We start from the raw sequence: 18,244 nt of genomic DNA on the forward strand, positions 1-18,244 counted from the left end.
ATACATGGAAAACCTGCAGGATTGTGGCCTGTGCGGACCGGACGTGGGTACTCCTGGTATCAACAGAGACACCTGCACTAGCACTTGGACCCACCGTGATAAAGTCTGTACAAGTAGAATTGAAAACAATAAATCTCCGTAAAGAAGAAATTAAATACATGACAAAAAAGGTGCATAAAATATTGCTAATGTGTGAGAAATAATCCTTATCTCTACCAGATCGCCAGAGGAAGACGACGCTATTGTTCATCTTGACCAGCAGGTGGCAGGAAAGGTTTCTTCCTTTATCATATTGGCCATCCAAAGATTGTGTATTACAAAGATTCGCTGCTATGTCTTGATCACCATCACGTTTCTCACCGCACGGAGAAAGCAACAGAGTGAGAGGTCTTAGTTTTTTCCTCGCTCTTTAAAATCCGTACTTCCGGTCTGCCCCGGCTTCATTGTGGTGCAATGAATCCTAAACACGGGGCGAAGGTCTGCTAATTACAAGTTTGTGTAAGTTTAGCGGTTTTTCCGTCTCTTTTAAGCCAGAATGAAAGATTTGTATTTCTTTAGTCAGCTTTATAATACTTATTATGCAGACAGGTTAGTTGTTTGAGTATTTTATCTGACCTTATGCTTCTGTTTGATACCTGTGTGGAGGCAGATCTAGGTCAGTAAATGCACCTTGAACATTCACCTTGCACTGTGCTTTTTGTCTGTTATTGTGGCTCCATCTCCCAGGGGCAGGAATGAAACCCCCCCACCGCTGAGCTCAAGATGAGAGAGTGGTGGATTCATGTGGGATTGATATGCATCCCACTTGTGGCCGTATACCTGCACATCCCTCCCCCACAGCTCTCCCCTGCCCTGCAGAAGTGGCACAGCGCCGGGGACTTCTTCCACGTCAGAGACAGGAAAATCTTCTACAGGGGTAACATCTTGACTACTAGAAACATGCTGAACGCCATGCACTGTATGGGTTTGATGCTTAAACTGCTGCTGATCCTGTTTCTCAGACTCATATGGTGCTTTAGGAAGCTCAGATGTCGTCATTCTGCTCCATGGCTTCCCCACCTCCAGCTACGACTGGAACAAGGTACCCGCCTCTTCCCACACCAAAACCAACACCATGTGGCAACTGGACTGAGATGTGTTCTCCCATCTTGCAGATCTGGGATCCACTCACACAGCGCTTCCATAGAGTCATTGCACTGGATTTTCTGGGTTTTGGCTTCAGTGACAAGCCGGTGAGTAGAGTTATTGTGATCTTTTTAATCAGAAATTATTTATGTGATGATGATGATGATGATGATGATGTTCACCGGCAGTGCCGTAAACTGTAAGCGCAAGGAAACATTCTGGCTCGCAAGTTTAGTATGTGTACAGGCGATGTGAAAATAGCCCTCTTTAGAGGATATTGTATTCCATTTTATGCTGCTCATTCATGCTGCAATACTAGTAGAGCTAAAATGAAAAAGCTTCAGGTGGTATTTTATGATGCTTTTAGAATATTGTTACTTCCAAGATGGACAAGTGCAAGTCAGATGCTTGTCTCAAATAATAGTCCTACCTTTCATGCTGTGCTGAGGAATTTCGTGTATAGATTTATGTGTCGATTAAGAGAGTCAACAAATGCAATTGTAATGGTTATGACTGATCCAAAATGAGGTATTTCTCTTGTTTTTGGAAGCACTGGAATGAATGTCTGTCTTTACGGATGTTTTTATAATTATGTGTGTGTATATATAGGCTATGTGTCTATACATGTGTGGTTTTTCTGTTTTTTTATTTTATTAATTGCTGATATGGACCGATGTGTCAGGAATAAAGACTCAATAAAATGAAATGAAATTTATAGTAGATGGAATCCTTCCAGTAATTCGCCACTGATCTGGCAACACTAAAATAGTACATTTTTTGTACTTTATTGTTGTTTATGATTGTTTTTTATCTTTTTTTTATTTTTTTTTATTCAGCTTTTTTTTCTTTTTTACTCTGTGGCACTTTGATGTTTAGTGTTAAATATAAAGTGCGTTGTACACTATTCACAAAAAGTTAGGGATATTCAGCTTTTGGGTAAAATTTCACAACAAGCCTAAAATGCATTCAAACCTGTACAGGTGAACTTAATGTGATCTTCTCTAAGCTTTTAAATGAACATGTCCAACTGTTAAATGTTTCAATAAATTTTGCACAAGTTGCTGTTCTCTAACAAGGAGCTTAACGGCAAAAATCACGGCAGGTGTGTGATCCTTGAATTGACCAATAAATGTCCTGGTTCAATTAGAGCTGGTGTTTAAACAGTTGTCCTCATCATGCTGTTCACATTTTGACATCATGAGACCAAGACGACACCTAACAATGGAACAACAGTCCCTTGCCATTGCGATGCTTCAAACAGGACGTTCTCAGACAGAAGTGGCCACTGAGCTTGGAGTGTCACAGAGTGTCATCAGCAGGTTGCAACAGAGATATGGAGAGACTGGAAGAGTCACAGAAAGGCCTAGAAGTGGACGTCCTTTGGCCACATCCTGTGCTGATGACCGCTACATTGTGAACACTGCCCTGAGAAACCGGATGATGAATGCCACTCAACTCCAGGCACGTTTAAGAGAGGTGAGAGGCACCCAAGTGTCACGTCAGACCATTCGAAACCGTTTACATCAGCGTGGTGTGCGTGCTAGACGACCTGCACGGGTACCTGACCACACCACCAGGCACAGGCATCATCGTCTTGCATGGGCCAGGGAGCATTTACGCTGGACGAGGAACCAGTGGGCCTCAGTGCTGTTCTCTGATGAAAGTCGATTCACACTGAGCAGAAATGATGGCCGGCAACGATGTTGGAGACGTCAGGGAGAGCGCTATGCATCAGCCACTGTTGTCACCAGGCGAGCTTTTGGTGGTGGCGGTGTTACAGTGTGGGCAGGGGTGTCCACTTGGTACAGAACTGCCCTACACTTTGTGAATGGTACAGTGACAAGCCCATCCTACCTGAATAACATCATTAATCCAGTGATTGTGCCCCTACATGAACAGCACAGGTCTAATTTCATCTTCATGGACGACAATGCTCCTGCTCATCGAGGCCGCATCATCAGGGAACGGCTGTTGGAGACTGGTGTACCTCAAATGGAATGGCCTGCACTCTCTCCAGACCTGAATCCCATTGAAAACCTGTGGGATCAGCTGAGCCGTCGTGTAGAGGCTCGAAACCCTGCACCCCAGAACCTCAATGACCTGAGGGCTGCCCTTCAAGAAGAGTGGGATGCCATGCCTCAGCAGGCAATAAGTTGCCTTGTGAACAGCATGAGACGTCGTTGTCAAGCTGTAATTGATGCTCAAGGGCACATGACGAGATATTGAGACGTTCAAATTTTTTGTTGTGGTGTAACTACCATTGTTGTTACCTTTTGTGTTGAATGAATTTTTTGAGATGAGGAAATCAGTAGTGCATCCTTCTACTTAAATGTCTTACTTTTATGATATTATATCACTGTAGCATGAACGTATTGCGTTTTCCATAAATTTCACCTGAAAGCCAAATATCCCTAACTTTTTGTGAGTAGTGTATGTAGATGTGTTTAAAACTACAAGCATTTCCTGCTCAGTTCTCTGATTTATGTCCTGCACTCACGCAGAGGCCACACAGGTACTCCATCTTTGAGCAGGCCAGTGTGGTGGAAGCCCTGGTGGCTCACTTGGGTCTGAGCAATCATCGAGTGAATCTGGTGTCCCATGATTACGGAGACACTGTAGCCCTGGAGTTGCTCTACAGGTAACATCTTGAAGGGGGATTTTAAAACCAACCTCAATCGGAGAGTGTTAACTATTACTTTTTTTTTCTTTTTCCATATATTACCTCCAAACTTAGGTCGGACCAAAATCGCTCAGGTCATCTGACTTTGAACAGCCTTTGTCTTTCCAATGGAGGTAACAGTGTTTCCACATTACAATGCTCTTAATGTCCTTCCATATTTATAATGCATGGCGTTGGTTTCTGATTATGTACAAAGTTTGAAAAGAAAAAGATTTAAGTTAAAATCTGTTGAATAGAAAAGATATGTCTGTGTTTCAAACAGGAATTTTCCCAGAAACGCACCACCCCCGGTTGCTGCAGATTGTGAGTTGACTGTATTGTTGTTATCCTGCTTCTCAGCTCATTGTGGGATGATGTGATGAATGCACTTTACAAAAACTACCATAAAGCTGGGGCTTGTTGCAGAAACAACAAAGTTTTTCCCCTCAGTCTGTTGCTTTGGCACCTGACTCTGAATTAACCCTCCTTGTCTGGCAAGTTTATAGTAAAGTGTTTCTCATTCCTGGTGCTTGGAGACTACGGCTCTACATGTTTTAGTTCCTACCAACTCCAGCACACCTGATGCAGATTAACTGAAATGTTCGTCAATTCTTTGCCAGACAGCTAATGATTCAGGCGTGGATGGCACCTGCTGTGGTCCCCGAGGACCAGGATGGAGAAACACTGAAATAAAGAAAATCCAGATTTCTACCTGTCCTCTGTCTCATACCCGTCTTGTCGAGCTATGCTGTTTTAGTCTTTTCGATTCTCCGCCGTCGCATATCCAACCTCACACAATGTGGACGCCACAGATTATTATCTGACCTTTATTTAGCACATTAGCAACACATTAGCAATGCAGACCATGATGGAAAGGCTGGTGTTGATCCTTTAGGAAAGTTCTTACACATGTCTGAAATTGTAATGACATAAAATGATGCAGTATGAAAGGAGATCCACGGGTGGTTGGACATTATAAAAGATCTCTGGATTCCAACAGACTTTGTAAATATTCATCACATTAAGGAGAAGGTGGTGTGAAGACAGAGTTTATCAGCCAGTGTGAAAGTGAAATAAAAGATGTCCAATCATGGCCTTGAACAATGTGCCACACCTTTCTGAAACATGCTTTTCTACTTCAGCTTCCTCCGTGTCCGTCGCATGGAGGAAGCTGGGACTAAACCTAAATAAAACTCAGACTTTATTCTGTTTGCCAATAATTTAACACACACGACACAATCATAATAAAGTTGAACACTCGGTCAGTGTACAAGAGGAACTTCTACATCAGCAGCGTTTCCTTGTATGCTTGTATGGGAACCTCTTGCTCCAGTGCAGTGAAATATCTGCCACTTTTTTTTTTTTTTATCCGCGGTTGCCATGGTGATATTGATGCTCCATTAATAGGTTGCTAATTAATAGGTCTTCAGAGTCAGTCGAAGCAGCTGGAACTGAAAACTCAGAGTAAAGGGAACCCAGAGTTTCTTTGGTTGAGCCTGGTTTCTGTGACGGGCCCCTGGATTAAGAACCGAGTCTGACTGAACTGGTTTTGTGTTTTCCCCAAAAGCTTCTTAAGGACTCAAGTTTTCTTGCTCCAGTTCTGACGCGTCTCACCAACTTCTTGATATTCCAGAAAGGGTAAGAAGACCTGAGTTTTGTGCCAAAGGTTTAAAACGACGACGATTTGTTGATTTGGTTTTCTGTCGGGTAGGATAGGAGAAGTGTTCGGTCCATTCACACAACCCACAGATGCTGAGTTCTGGGACATGTGGACCAGTTTACGCTACAATGACGGTAACTTGGTCTTGGACAGGTGTGTGTTTGTGTACTCGCCTCACGTCATCAGACTTCCTTTATGTCTTTTCACTGATGGTTTTGTCTCCGCAGTGTTCTCCAGTACATCAACCAGCGATTAAAACACAGGGAGAGATGGGTGGGTGCGCTCATGTCCACGTTCGTTCCATGTAAGTGCACAGTTGTGTCAAGTGTGTTTGTTTGTGTGTTAATAAATCAAGGTGGCTTTTCTGCGGGTTGCATACTTACTCACGCAGCTTCGGCCAGAGAGAGCAGCCGATGCTAAGCTGCTTAGCTTGTGAGGAGCAGCCATGTTCTCCATCTGTGTTGTGGTGGCCAGGAGGAGGAGGAGGGGGAGGGGGGCGTTTGGATCGAGCCACTGATTTTCTGAATCAATATCCTGCAGGATGGGCTTGCATTTCTACCTGCTCCAAACGCTCCTTGTTTGTAAGAGGATGCATTAGGACTTTTTTTTTCTCCACTTCATCAGTTGTCACTGTGTTGCTTATCCCCGTCCCCCCACCACCACCGAAACTCATCTCATTCCCCTCACAAACCAATCCCTTCTCCTTGTGTTTCAGTGCACATGATCTACGGACCCCTGGACCCAGTAAACCCTCATCCCCAGTTCATCCGTCTTTACCAGTGAGTGCCTTTCCTCTAATTCTAAACCCCCACGTGGATTAACAGCAACACTCCTCATTATGGTGCATCATCAGCGTGCACGCTGAATGTTAACACACATTGGGATTTGGCTTGAATAGACTATCATATGGAAAAGGTTTCTTTATTTATACCTGTAGATTAGATTTTATCCATATTTCCTGTTCTGCTTTCACAAAGGTCCTTGTTGTGGCCCCAAAACATCTCTAAAGCTGTGATGGTACAAATTGGGGGCACAAGGACAAAATTGTTGGCACCTCTATGTTAATAAAAGCCGCTTAAATAACTTGAAACTGACTAAATTAAAAATAAAAATTTACTGAAAATTAACCAATGAAAGTGAGACATTACTTTTGGATTGTTGTACAATAGACTTTTAAAAAAAAAAAAAAAAAACTAACGAAACAGACTTGAGCAAATGTGATAGCATCCTTAATTAACCCTTTGATGCATGAATTATTAAAAACAATGCCACATTTTTTTCACATGCAATATTTTTTCCTTCAACCGACACTTTTATCTGTTTATTTTATAGAAATATTTATATTTTTTAGAAATATTTATATATCTAAATATTTTTGTGTGTAAAAAAAAAAAAAAAAAAAAAAAGTCATATTTATATAATAGAAATATATAATTTTCTTGTCCAGTTTATCACTGAGATATAGTTGGTAATTACATGTGGGTGTATGTATGAAATTTTATATTTGTTTATTCTTCAGCTGATGGCCGTGTTTTGTCCACTGATGTGGCAAAATTACAGATATACCATCTTCACTGATATACTAGAAAACAGCCTTTAAATATGTGTCCACTGTAGTGAATATGAAGCATCGATGGGTTAAATTGTGTTCAACAACCTTTTGAAGCAATCTCTAGTATTAAGATTTCATTAAACCATGCAGAGATGTAAGACGCCCTGCTCCGCATGCAGCAAAGCAGCCCCAGAACATAAACCGAGCCTCCTCCATGTTGCACAGTAGGAACCATCTTATTTTAGTGCTTGCATCATTTTTGCTTCCGATTTGCCAAAAAAAGACTCGTAGCAGCTTTGTGGTTTCCAGGCACTTCATCAGCAGAATCCTTCTTGGTTTTCTCCCATGAAATCCACTTTGGCTCAAACAGATGATAGTGATGTACCTCGACCTTGGCTAAATGTTCTGGTTACGACTCGTTTGTTTGCCGCTAGCTTTCCTCAACACATCCAGGGGTGTTGGCTACAAAGCTGTGGGTCCTAAACTAATAGACAGGTCTTCAACCTTTTCTAGTGGTGCCACCAGTTTTGTCCATGTCTGTATTTAAGCTTATTGTATATGTATATGTATTTAAGCTGGTTTTCTCTTTAAAATGGAAAATCTTTAGGATTGTACAGAAAAGCTGTAAAGCATTCGCTCAACCTGAAACTTTAGATTTAAAATGTTACAAACTGACTAGTTAAACCACGTGAAGAGATTTCTGCCACTTTTTCTGGCCTACTTTAATAAAGAACTTTGCTTCTACAGGCAGTTGGTGCGGAGGTCGACAGTCGCCATCTTGGATGAACACATCAGTCACTACCCTCAGCTGGAAGACCCCACCGGCTTCCTGAAAGCGTATTTCAATTTCATTCACTCTTTCTGAAATGACACTATTTACAGATTTGTTGCAGAAGCTGAGTCAGTGATGATTGTGAGCTAATTTACCAGCACTCATTGTTAAGTTAGGCTGTGGGTTTTAATTCTGACCGTTAACCTGCTGAGTACTGGAACCAGTTACATCCTGAATGACTTTTGATATCATTTTCTACATTTCTCTTGTCAGAGATCAAATGTTAATGTTTTCCTTCAAATAAAACTAGTTTTTTATGAAAAAAATGGTTTGAAACTGATGAATAAATGGTGTCATACTTTGACTTTATTGCAGATTTGACAGAGAAAGGAACCGGCAAACAAAACAAGGAGAAAGTGAGGCGATACTTTCTAAGCGTTATAAAACATCGTCGTTGGTCGGCATGGTAATCACAAGAACATTATAGTTTAAACTTTAAAGGTGTGAAGAAACATTTCAGCCCACAGAGGCCAGAATCACGTCAACAACGTTCTCTTCGCTGCCACGGACCGTCACCTGCATGGTGACGCCGTCAGCCAGCGCCAGGCGAGCGCGAACCAGCACGTCATGGCCTCCACGAAAAACGCCTGCGGAGAGATGGAGGGAGACTGTCAGGGAAACTTCCTGGCCAATCAAATGTTCGCATCGTTACAGGTGAACACCTCAAAATCCTTCCATACGTCAATAATACATCATCTACGCATCATTTATGTAAAATGATGTAAAGTAACAAGCATGAGTTTGACCCATAGACTGTATATAAAGAGATGGACGGAGTCTCCGTGACGTCAGCCGTAGGTTTCTGAAGAGCTGAATTGAAGCTCGATGGGCGGTTCCTACCGTCGTCTCGCCCGGAAAATACAAATATGGGCAAAGAGGTGGAGTTGAGAGGGGAAACGTGAGCGTCATGGCTGATGATTGCCATCGAGCGAACTTTTATGTAGGTAAAAGCTGGCCGAGCTAACCTTGAGATAACGGGAGCTACCCAGCTAACGGAGGTAAGCGGGCTAAAGCTAAGTCACGTTGTTAATCGGCTAAAAAAGTTCTTCTTGGTCGTTCTTACTTGAAGCCAGAGATTTGCACCTGTCAATCAAAACGACACGCCCCTAAATTTGCCGAACTTTGAGATTAAATTACTTTAAAACGGGCGAGTTAGAAAAAAATTCACTCCCCCCACAGTTGTCATAAAGGTAAACCTGACCTATTAAACCTAAAATAGATTTTTGAACCAGGCTGTAAACATGTTTATTTCTGCCGTGAAGTTGGTCTTTTTAACACGGGAGTCTATGGAGATTCACTCTGTTTTGTAGCCCCTAGTGGATGAAAGGGGGAACTGCAGTTTTATGCACTTCCGCATAGGCTTCCCTTTTAACTGCCGGAGGTCGTCGCTTGGTTTGACCTTAAACCTGCTGAGTCGTTATTTTACACATTTATAGACGCATCTGTCCGTCAGCCTGAGACAACATGTAACACACCAGCAGCGAGATAAACACAAACCGTGGCTGACTTAGCGAAGAAACAAGGACATTATCGGAGAAAGCTGCGGGACAAGAGCAACATTTGGCTTTTACCGGCTGGGCTGTCAAACTCCAGTCCTTTAGGCCGGTAACCAGCAGGTTTTTGTTGATAAATCCAATTTATCCAGCGGCTTGTGTGTATTAATATCAGTCAGGTGTGTGGAGACAACAGAAACCTGCAGGAAACCGTCCCCTGAGGACTGGACTTTGACACGTGTGCTAGACAGTCTAAACAAGAGACGGGATGGAAGTTGGGAGGTGCCTCAGAGTGAAGGGAGGACTACTGCAGGGGTATTCAGTCCCATAAGAGCTGCAGTTCTGCAGGTTTTTAATGCTTCCCTGCCCCAACACACCTGACCCTGAAGTTCTGCACAATGATCTGAGTCAGGAGTGTTGGAGCAGGGACACATTGAAACCCTGCAGTACTGCAGCTACAGTTTGACCTAATGGAATAGGCTTGGACTTGACCCTGACATGCAACACTTACCAGACAGGAAGAGGACGTGTGAGTTCTTGTTTTCAGGGACTTTGTCTGAGCGTTCACATGGCTGCATTCCCAAGAAGCTGATGATGTTGCCTACTGCCTCTGTAGATGGGAAAACACAGAAAACACACATCAAAATCCACCTCAGTTGACACATCAGTGAGGAAATTACAATACTCAACCTGTAAAAGAAGTCATCTGCACAAATATACACACTCCACTCTAAATTCTGACATTTTCAGCACTCAAACTACTGAATGTTCTCACTTTGTACCTGTTGACCTGGGAATTGATGCAAATTAGTGAACTATTCCACCTTAAAAGCCAGATTGTACGTACCGTCCAGGGTTCGTACAGATGCCAGAGCAAAAGTCTCTTCCTTCTCAAACTCATCTCCCACTTCTTCCCACGCTGCTCCAAAGTTTGGCTTTAAGACCTTCTGGATGTGGTCGGCGACCGTCACCTCCAGGTCCTCCAACTGAAGCACAGTAGGAGGGAAATGTAGTTTAAGTACTCTCACCACAGTTATAAGCTCCTGCTTTGTAGCTACGTGCTCACTGCGTACCACATATTCATCATCGTAACCGTCATCGTCGGGCTCTCCCGTGTTGGGGTCGCAGTCTCTAACCAGGTACTTCATGGTGCAGCTGAACGTACAAGACACTGTAGACAAGACAGATTTTATTACACTCAGCGTGTTTTTGTTTGGACATGCGTTCAGATCCTGCCGCTGCATTCCTACCAGCGGTGGGGTCGTCGTCAGGCAGGCGGACCAAAGTGTAGCAAGAACCCGGCTGACTGTAAGGGAGGCTGGGGGCGGGGATGTAGTGCACCACCTCGTAAGCTTCTGATGGCTCCATCTGTACCACCACCTACAGAAAAGCACCAAACATGTCTGATTTAAACCCCAGATAAACCCCAGATCATCTGCACTGAAAGTCAAATAAACAAAAACCTTTTGTAGCAGCTGGTCGTTCAAAGTGTTTGTGCAGTCGAACTGGAACACTATGTGACTGGCGAAGGTGTGTTTGATGCAGCGCACCACATATTCTGTCTCAGCCTCCGTCAGCTGCACCGGCTCAGAGGACTTGAAGAGCGGGCCGAGACCCTGGAACTCTGGGATGGACTCTAGTTGCGCTGCCAGACGAAACAGAGGAGGCATGTTTTTAATATTCTCTGCCAATAAAGGCAAATAACCGCGTCTAATTTAATTCTGAAGAGAGACAGTGTTCAGTCTTACCCTGATAAATGTCCTGACGTGATGGGGCCAACTTTTCTGGCAGCTTGCTGGTAGCAACAGGGGCGATTTCTGAGTAAAAAGAAAAGCTTTAATTTGATTCCTAAAAATGATGTTTTATTATGTGATAAATCAGTGAAAAAGAACTCCTACTAATACAGATACAAAGATGACACTCAGTTATGAATAAAGCCTCGTGAGACCAGAGGCCAGGTTGTGTCACAGTTGGATGACAGAACTTCCTGATTTCTAATTCCAGTGGTGCCCAAACTGGGTGGCAGAGTTATGACATGGGGGGACGCAGCAAGGATAAATAAAACGTAGCGTTTTGGCACTGTACCATTTGGGAAAGTACCAATGGGAAACAATGATGAATCAACAAGAGAGACTTATGAGAGAAAATATGATGGAGCATATCAGGCCTTGACCAGGTAAGGGTTAAGTAATAGTGTGTAATTAAGAGACTGCAGTGTGTTTGTTGTATGTATCCAAATGTAATCGGATATTATGAAGTATGAAGCCAAACAAGTTTCAACACCACTTTGGGACATTTCATTCTGAATACAAAGAAAAGCCTGTTGGACTTTAGAAAGAAATAAACCAGCAACTATCATATAAAGCAGAGTCCGTGTCATGGAAAGCTCAGCTCACCGGAAGCAGTTTGCAAAGACTCCTGGTTTAAAACGTTTCACACCAAAGCTGAAGACTGGAGACTAAATTCTTGGGGTGGGAAATCAAATCGGGGGGGAAAAAAAAAAAAACTGAATTTTTTTGCTTCACAATTTTAAAATAGATTTGTTTTGTTAAAAAATGTTTTTTTTTTTCTTTAAATAAAAATTATTTTATAAAGATATTTGTCATTTTTATTGATATTTTTACTTTTCTTTGGAATTATAGCAGCAGAATGATGGTCTGGCTGCTGGATTGTTTTCTCTTAAATGAAGAAAAATGACGAGCAAAACTGTGAAAATTGCAATTTAAGTCAAACCGGAGTCGTAGATGAAACAGAGGCCCTGCAGAAAAAGTTTGGGAACCACTTACTTATTCAGACAAGACAGGTTTTTATTAGACTGGAGTACAACCTTTAAAATCACGTAATTCCTCAGAACAGCATCACCTTGGCTGGCGGCACTGGTTATTTTAGACCAGTATGCATTCTTCGGAGGCTTTACAACCATCTACTTTCCCCTACATAATGTTAAAATGAGGAACTTCGTGTCTCAGAGTAAAGCAGAAAAACTAGCGATACTTTGGTTTTTTTAAGGTGTCTAACTGTGTAACTGTGCCTTGTTGGGCCGCTCTGAAAAACCTCCAGCTGATCTAAAATAAGAACCAGCAGGTTCATAGGTGTTGGATAGAGGACCATAAACACAGCTGCTGTTCACACACACACGATTCACAGTGACAGACTTTCTACCTAAGATGCTCTCACAGTTGGAAATGTAAGGGAGGGTGTGGGGACACCTTTTAGGGGGACTCAGGAGGTAGGGCATAGTGCTGAAAGTACAGCAGAAATCTTTCTTCTCATTCCACAGAAACGTCTTTAGCCATCAAACCAGAGTGAATCTACTTCCATATAGCTGAAGTTTCATTAAAAGAAAAGGTTTTTAAAACAGTCGTACCTGTTTTCTGCTCTGTGATAGGAGTAGTGGCCAGAGGTACTGACTTCATGTCGAAAGGTTTCTCTGAGGGCTCCAAAGTGTACTGGTGGAGAGACTTTTCCAAGCCGGGAATAGACACGGACAGTCCTGGGACACACAGAAGAGGACACCATCAACACTTTGACACTTGCTGTTTGACCTACAATCAAAGACATGAGTGCATTTTAAACAGCAGCTGTGTGTCTGTACCATTGAAGATGTAGGCTGCATTCAGAGCCTTCTGCTTCTGCTGCAGCACATTCATGTAGAAAGTAGCTCTGTCACGCACCTCATCGTCACTGTCCATCATACACCTGTGAAAGTAGACCCAGGTTAAATTATTTATAAAGCTTTGTTAAAACTGACCTCTGAGTACAGTCAGTTACAATAATTCTGTTTATTACTAAGAATGCTTTTTGTTTCTGTGTTGCTGTTTTGTCCATCGTGACGGCCTGTAACAGACTCGATGAAGGAATTTATTAGGAATTAGTCTGATGCGGCACAAATAAGTTCATCCAATGGCTTTGTTCCAAAGTAAAAGCAGGAAAAGCACAGGAAGATTTAAAAAAAAAAAAAAAAAAGTAAATGTATACCTTTGCATGAGAACCAAGACGCTCGGCAGCAGATTGTCATTCTGAGCTCCAAACTTCGCCAAAGCGCTAACAGCAGCTGAGGATGCACAAACAAATGTTTCAGCTCAGGCAAAACCGTTTTAATATAACTCTGAATTTATACTGGATTGCATCATCTTACCTGCGCGAACTGCCTCGCTCTCCAGCACCACTCGGTTGAATATGAAGCGGATGTACTTGGAGGGCTGTGGAGTGCGAGGACCCTCTTTGCCCAGCAGGTGTAGGATCTTTGTGGCCAGCACTGTGTGCTCACAGTCCTCAATGAACTCACACAGGTGGGCCAACCCCGTTTCTTTGCTCTCAGGGTTCTCCTCGATGATACTGATGATGCAGTCCACGATGGCCCGCTTGTACTCAAAGCCACCCTGCGGTGAAAGAACAGACGGTTGTTTCAAGTTTTGAGTCTCGAGAGCTGCTCTCTGTTCGAAGGATGATTTAAGAGCGACGCACATCATCTCTGAGCATGTTAGACAAGAAGTTCATCATGACGCTGTGCTTCCTGGGATACTTCTGACACAGAGCGCTGATGGCCTGGACCACCACCACCTGAAATAAACAAGTGTCACTGCATGAGTCTGAACAAGATGTTGAACAAAAGTAACAATTTAAAAAAAAAAAAAAAAAAACTTTTTAAAAACTAAAAAAAAAAGAAATAAAGCATAAAAATCCTTTTTATATTCTGGAGAGTGAAATTATGTTGAAACCTTGAACTCATCTGAGATCTCAGAGACAAAGGATGAGATCTGTTTCATGAGGCGGTCCACGCTGCTCTCGCTGCCGGTCTTCAGCAGCGTGGTGATGGCCAGTGTGGCAATGCTGCGGTTTGAGTCTGTGATCAGGTTCTCCAGGTCCAGGTTGCACGCTGTCACAGCTGATGGGTGCTTCATGGCCACCTGATGGACACACAGCAGAATATATTGTTTAACTCATTTTTAAGCATTAAAAGTGTGTTGATGAAATGATTAAAGAGCTTTCAGCTTGACAACTGTTTTCTTTTTTCTCCATAAAAGTTTGTGCAATAAAAAAAAAGGGATGGTGAATTAAGCAGTACCTTGTTGAGGGTCCTGACAGCAGCATACCTCAAGGCTGCTTTAGGAGAGCTGCAAAACAGCTGCAGAACTGCAGGGAAACACACATTTACACATAAGCGCAGTGTGACACATACAGCAGCTCATTTCACGCTGCAATTCTGCACAGGACTTCTACAAACGCTGAGTTTAAGTGACAGATGTGAGAAAAGCAGTAACCTGACACAGCAGGAGCAAGCTCCCTGGCGGTGCAGTTGGGCATATGGACAATAGCAGAGGCAGCCTCATACACCACCATCTCATTCTTGTTCCTCAGGCAGCTCTCGATGAAGTCAAACAAGGGGCTATCATGACTGTGTGCAAAGATGAAATGCATTTCATTAATGATGATGGGTTATTAGTCTGTAGGTGTTTGCAGGTGTACTCACCCTGCCTCCGTCTCATCCAGCAGCTTGCTGGCAATGCGAATCAGCATGCAGTAGGCAAAAGGAGACTTGAGACCAGACTTGGTGAACTTGTTGAGCATCTTGGTGACAGCAAGACGGTCGTTTTTCCTCAGATGATATAACAGGCCGAGGGCATGGTACTAAGAAAGGTGGCACAGCATGACTTTAAATTTGTGCTTCATTAGAGAAACAAGAAAAATTCTACAAAGTCAACAAAATCAACCAAACCTGGACCATGATGTTGTCACTGGAAGCAGCCTCTTGAGCTTCATTCACCCAGCGCTTCACCACATCATAGCTCATCTTCACCATGTGCTGAGGAAAGCAACACGAGGGTTTACAATAGGGATGGGAAAATTAAATAAAATTAAAATAAAATAAAATTGAATATCGGGATTTTGGGCTTCACAATTTCCAAATAGATTTTGTTTTGTTAAAAAAAAAAAAAAAATCCATTTTTTTCAAATAAATAAAAATAATCCAATATAAAGATTTTTGTCATTTTTTATTGATCTTTTTACTTGTCTTCTTGTGCATTATAGCAGCAAAATTATGGCCTGGCTACTGTGTTGTTTTTTTCCCTAATTGAAATGAAGAAAAATGATGAGCAAAAAAAAAAAATGTAATTTTTTAAAAAAAAAATTTAGTCTTTAAAAAAAAAAAAGAAAATCAGCAGTATAGAGGAATGGTGAGAATTACAATTTAAATTGAATCAGCACCCAAAAAAACGAATAAAATCGAATTGGGACAAAAATCATTGTCACAACCCAAGTTTATAATTAAATATAACGACACAAATGCAGGAAACAGTACTTTCTGTATGTTAATAAAAGGTACTCTTATATTTAAGACAACTATAGGAATGAGTGTAGTTTCGTACCAGTGACGAGACCAGAGCTGAACTGGAGACACTGGGCACCTTGTCAACAATAGCCTGCTTCATGTACCTCTCAATGGCCTGCAGCATGGTGGTCTGGAAGGAAAAACAAACATTAGATTTATCTGACAGTATGCAGAATATTTCTTTACTGCATGGTTGATGGGGGGGATTTCAAATGGAGAACTTACATCTGTAATCCTGCAGAGGGCTCTAATGGCAGGTCCTCTATAAACATCTTCCTTTCCAGTCATGTCCTTAGTCAAGCTACAGAAAACCAGATTTGTAAAAGATGGGTTACAAAGACACAATGACAAAGGTGACAAAACACCTGGTCTTTCCAAAACTTTCCTAAAAACATTAGAAAAACATTTCCAAACATCCAATTCTGTTGCTTAACGTGTAATTTAGGAAAAGTTGCATTAAAAAAAAGACATGAAAAAAAAAACATTACATAATCACACTAAAGTAATACTGAAAGCCGTTTTGTATTTTGACACGAACCTGCTAGTGACAATGATGACATCCTCAGAGATGTTTGCCATCTCTTTGATGGTTAGATAGCACATCCTCCTCAGGGTTTGCTAGGGAGAAAAAGTAAAGACCATTTTTCAAAAAAGTGTCAAATTAATTATTTGCTAATTGCACAATGAGTAAAATCTTACATCATTAGACTGGAAGAGCCTTGTCATGGCAAAGAAAGCCTCTGTGGCCTCTGTGGTCCCAAAATGCTCTCCCTGCATGAGCAAAACAATACAGTGAGTGAGACAAAAGGTAATATTATGGTCTGACTTAAGGCTTGAAAACAACTCTAAATTATATTAACATTGAGAAAAACCTTAAATTTTAACATTTACCTGATTGAGGAGATAGATGATCTTGGTCAGAATGTGGAGGCATCTTCTTGGGTTAATGGGGGTCTCATTGAAGATGCGTGCCTGTAAACATGCAAGACCACATTCCTTTTTATCAAGTAGACAGAATAATGTTTTGGGTTTTTTTTTTGTTGTTTGTTTATTTGTATATGTCTTCATTTATTTAATTAGCTTTAATCTCAAGTAAGTGTATCCCACTTTTCTACACAGTGATGTGCATACATCAGTATGTATGAGTGTATATGGGAGTTTGAATGCTAGTAAATGAGAAAAATACATGAATTTAGTGGATTTTGATGGTTTCAGAATGGGGGGAGAAAAGCTGAATCCAGTCTACCCAGGAGAAGGAAATCAGTTATCAGCATTTGAAGGGAAAAGAATCAATAAAATAAAACTCAAATCTGTAGTAGAGGATATTCAGTCTGTGTCTGTTGTTTCACTAAACCACCAACTTCATGAATATTGGAATTTTATTCAAACTTAATAAGAAGGAAAGTGGTAATAAAAGAATAAGAATAAAAGGTAATTGCAAATAAAATATGTCAATATTTATTCTTCAGCACATTTTATGATGTTTCTGAACTTCAACACATCTGGTTTGAATTGATGGATTATTAAATAGTGTTTATGTTTATATATATATATATATATATATATATATATATATATAGTTTTGTATATATATTCTGACTACAGTGTGTTGATTCTCATATTAAACCTACAGGATATTAGTCCTCAAGCACCTAAGTTAGACATGTCTGTACCTCTCTTTCTCAGGATTTTTTGGACAACAGTTGCATTTATTTGTCAGTAGTTTGACATAAAAAGAGGGTTAAAGAGAGAGATGTCTCATCATTTGTTTGACTGTTAATTTATGCATTATTAACCAAAAACTGAGAGCAGACCCAGTGTACACATTACCTCTTGCAGTACAGCACTCTTCTCCAGATGCTGGAAAGGGTTTGACCCACTTCCTAAATGCCAAAGCAGAAAAGTTAGAACAAGATGTCATCTGAATGCTGTCCTGAACCCAAGCTAAGACTTTAACAAAACAAACCATCACAACTCGCTGTTAACCATCTATTATGCTAACAGTAAGATGCAGAGTACTAAACACATGCACAGAGATCATTAACACAATGAAAAAGTCACGTTTTCATTTGAAATTTCTCTATACATTAAGTTAAAGACCAGAGAGGAGAGTATTTTAGAAAGGATAACAAACCCCACCGCCTAGCCTGGCTCAGCTAACATGGACAACCTGTGACTAACTTAGCAAACTGGGGTTAGTGTTTGTGTGTCATTACAAATACTGAGAAGAAATTTCAGTTAGGCCACAAAATGGTTTGTTGCAGCTGCGTAAAACAAAAGCATATTCATCAATCTGCTTGCAAATCACGGTTTTCCGTCTGGTTAGTTACACCGACAGCTAATGTTAGCATTAGCTACTGAGGCTAGCGCTGGGTTAGCCTTCAACGCGTCATAATACGCCTCAGTGCAGCTGAGATTTTAGGTTAAAAACACTCCTCAAACTAAAAGCAGTGACTCTTACGGCTTACCAGACTCTTCGTCTTTCTTGTCAAACTTTTTAATCATTGTTAATTGATTAAGACAACAGATGAGGGCAGCAGTTGCTCTCAGCCTCCAGCAGACGAGCAGCTACTTCCACGTAGCCAAAAT

The 18,244-nt window shown here is 41.5% G+C and overlaps 2 protein-coding genes across 2 annotated transcripts; one reads left to right on the forward strand and one right to left on the reverse strand.

Moving 5' to 3' along the window:
• Positions 1-424: 424 nt before the first annotated feature.
• On the forward strand, positions 425-8,069 carry mest (mesoderm specific transcript). Its single transcript, XM_079262881.1, has 12 exons — positions 425-498; positions 727-916; positions 1,002-1,081; positions 1,155-1,232; positions 3,627-3,763; positions 3,860-3,918; positions 4,068-4,108; positions 5,352-5,422; positions 5,496-5,597; positions 5,672-5,748; positions 6,160-6,223; positions 7,744-8,069. The coding sequence occupies exons 2-12, from the start codon at positions 763-765 to the stop codon at positions 7,859-7,861; spliced, it is 981 nt and encodes a 326-aa protein (XP_079119007.1). The 5' UTR covers positions 425-498; positions 727-762; the 3' UTR covers positions 7,862-8,069.
• Positions 8,070-8,116: 47 nt separating this feature from the next.
• On the reverse strand, positions 8,117-18,244 carry copg2 (COPI coat complex subunit gamma 2). The gene is made up of 24 exons (XM_079263386.1): positions 18,124-18,244; positions 17,486-17,538; positions 16,547-16,627; positions 16,355-16,426; positions 16,194-16,273; positions 15,881-15,956; positions 15,693-15,785; positions 15,041-15,127; positions 14,795-14,952; positions 14,586-14,719; positions 14,390-14,457; positions 14,043-14,231; positions 13,789-13,884; positions 13,460-13,703; positions 13,300-13,375; positions 12,917-13,020; positions 12,689-12,814; positions 11,070-11,138; positions 10,785-10,966; positions 10,572-10,701; positions 10,395-10,492; positions 10,169-10,307; positions 9,833-9,931; positions 8,117-8,415 (listed from the first exon to the last, which is right to left on the reverse strand). The coding sequence occupies exons 1-24, from the start codon at positions 18,158-18,160 to the stop codon at positions 8,285-8,287; spliced, it is 2,622 nt and encodes an 873-aa protein (XP_079119512.1). The 5' UTR covers positions 18,161-18,244; the 3' UTR covers positions 8,117-8,284.

The sequence above is a fragment of the Telmatherina bonti genome (genome assembly GCF_933228915.1).
Source record: "Telmatherina bonti genome assembly, chromosome: 23".
NCBI lineage: Eukaryota > Metazoa > Chordata > Actinopteri > Atheriniformes > Telmatherinidae > Telmatherina > Telmatherina bonti.

What these genes read in the sequence shown, in the direction of transcription:
- mest (XM_079262881.1), top strand. Translation starts at nt 763, where the DNA reads ATGAGAGAGTGGTGGATTCATGTGGGATTGATATGCATCCCACTTGTG. An exon ending in GCCCTGGAGTTGCTCTACAG is followed by an intron (nt 3,764 to 3,859) that starts GTAACATCTTGA and finishes CTCCAAACTTAG; the next exon opens with GTCGGACCAAAATCGCTCAG. An exon ending in CCTTTGTCTTTCCAATGGAG is followed by an intron (nt 3,919 to 4,067) that starts GTAACAGTGTTT and finishes TGTTTCAAACAG; the next exon opens with GAATTTTCCCAGAAACGCAC.
- copg2 (XM_079263386.1), bottom strand. Translation starts at nt 18,160, where the DNA reads ATGATTAAAAAGTTTGACAAGAAAGACGAAGAGTCTG. An exon ending in ACGTCAGGACATTTATCAGG is followed by an intron (nt 10,967 to 11,069) that starts GTAAGACTGAAC and finishes TTCGTCTGGCAG; the next exon opens with CGCAACTAGAGTCCATCCCA. An exon ending in ACGACCAGCTGCTACAAAAG is followed by an intron (nt 10,702 to 10,784) that starts GTTTTTGTTTAT and finishes GCTTTTCTGTAG; the next exon opens with GTGGTGGTACAGATGGAGCC.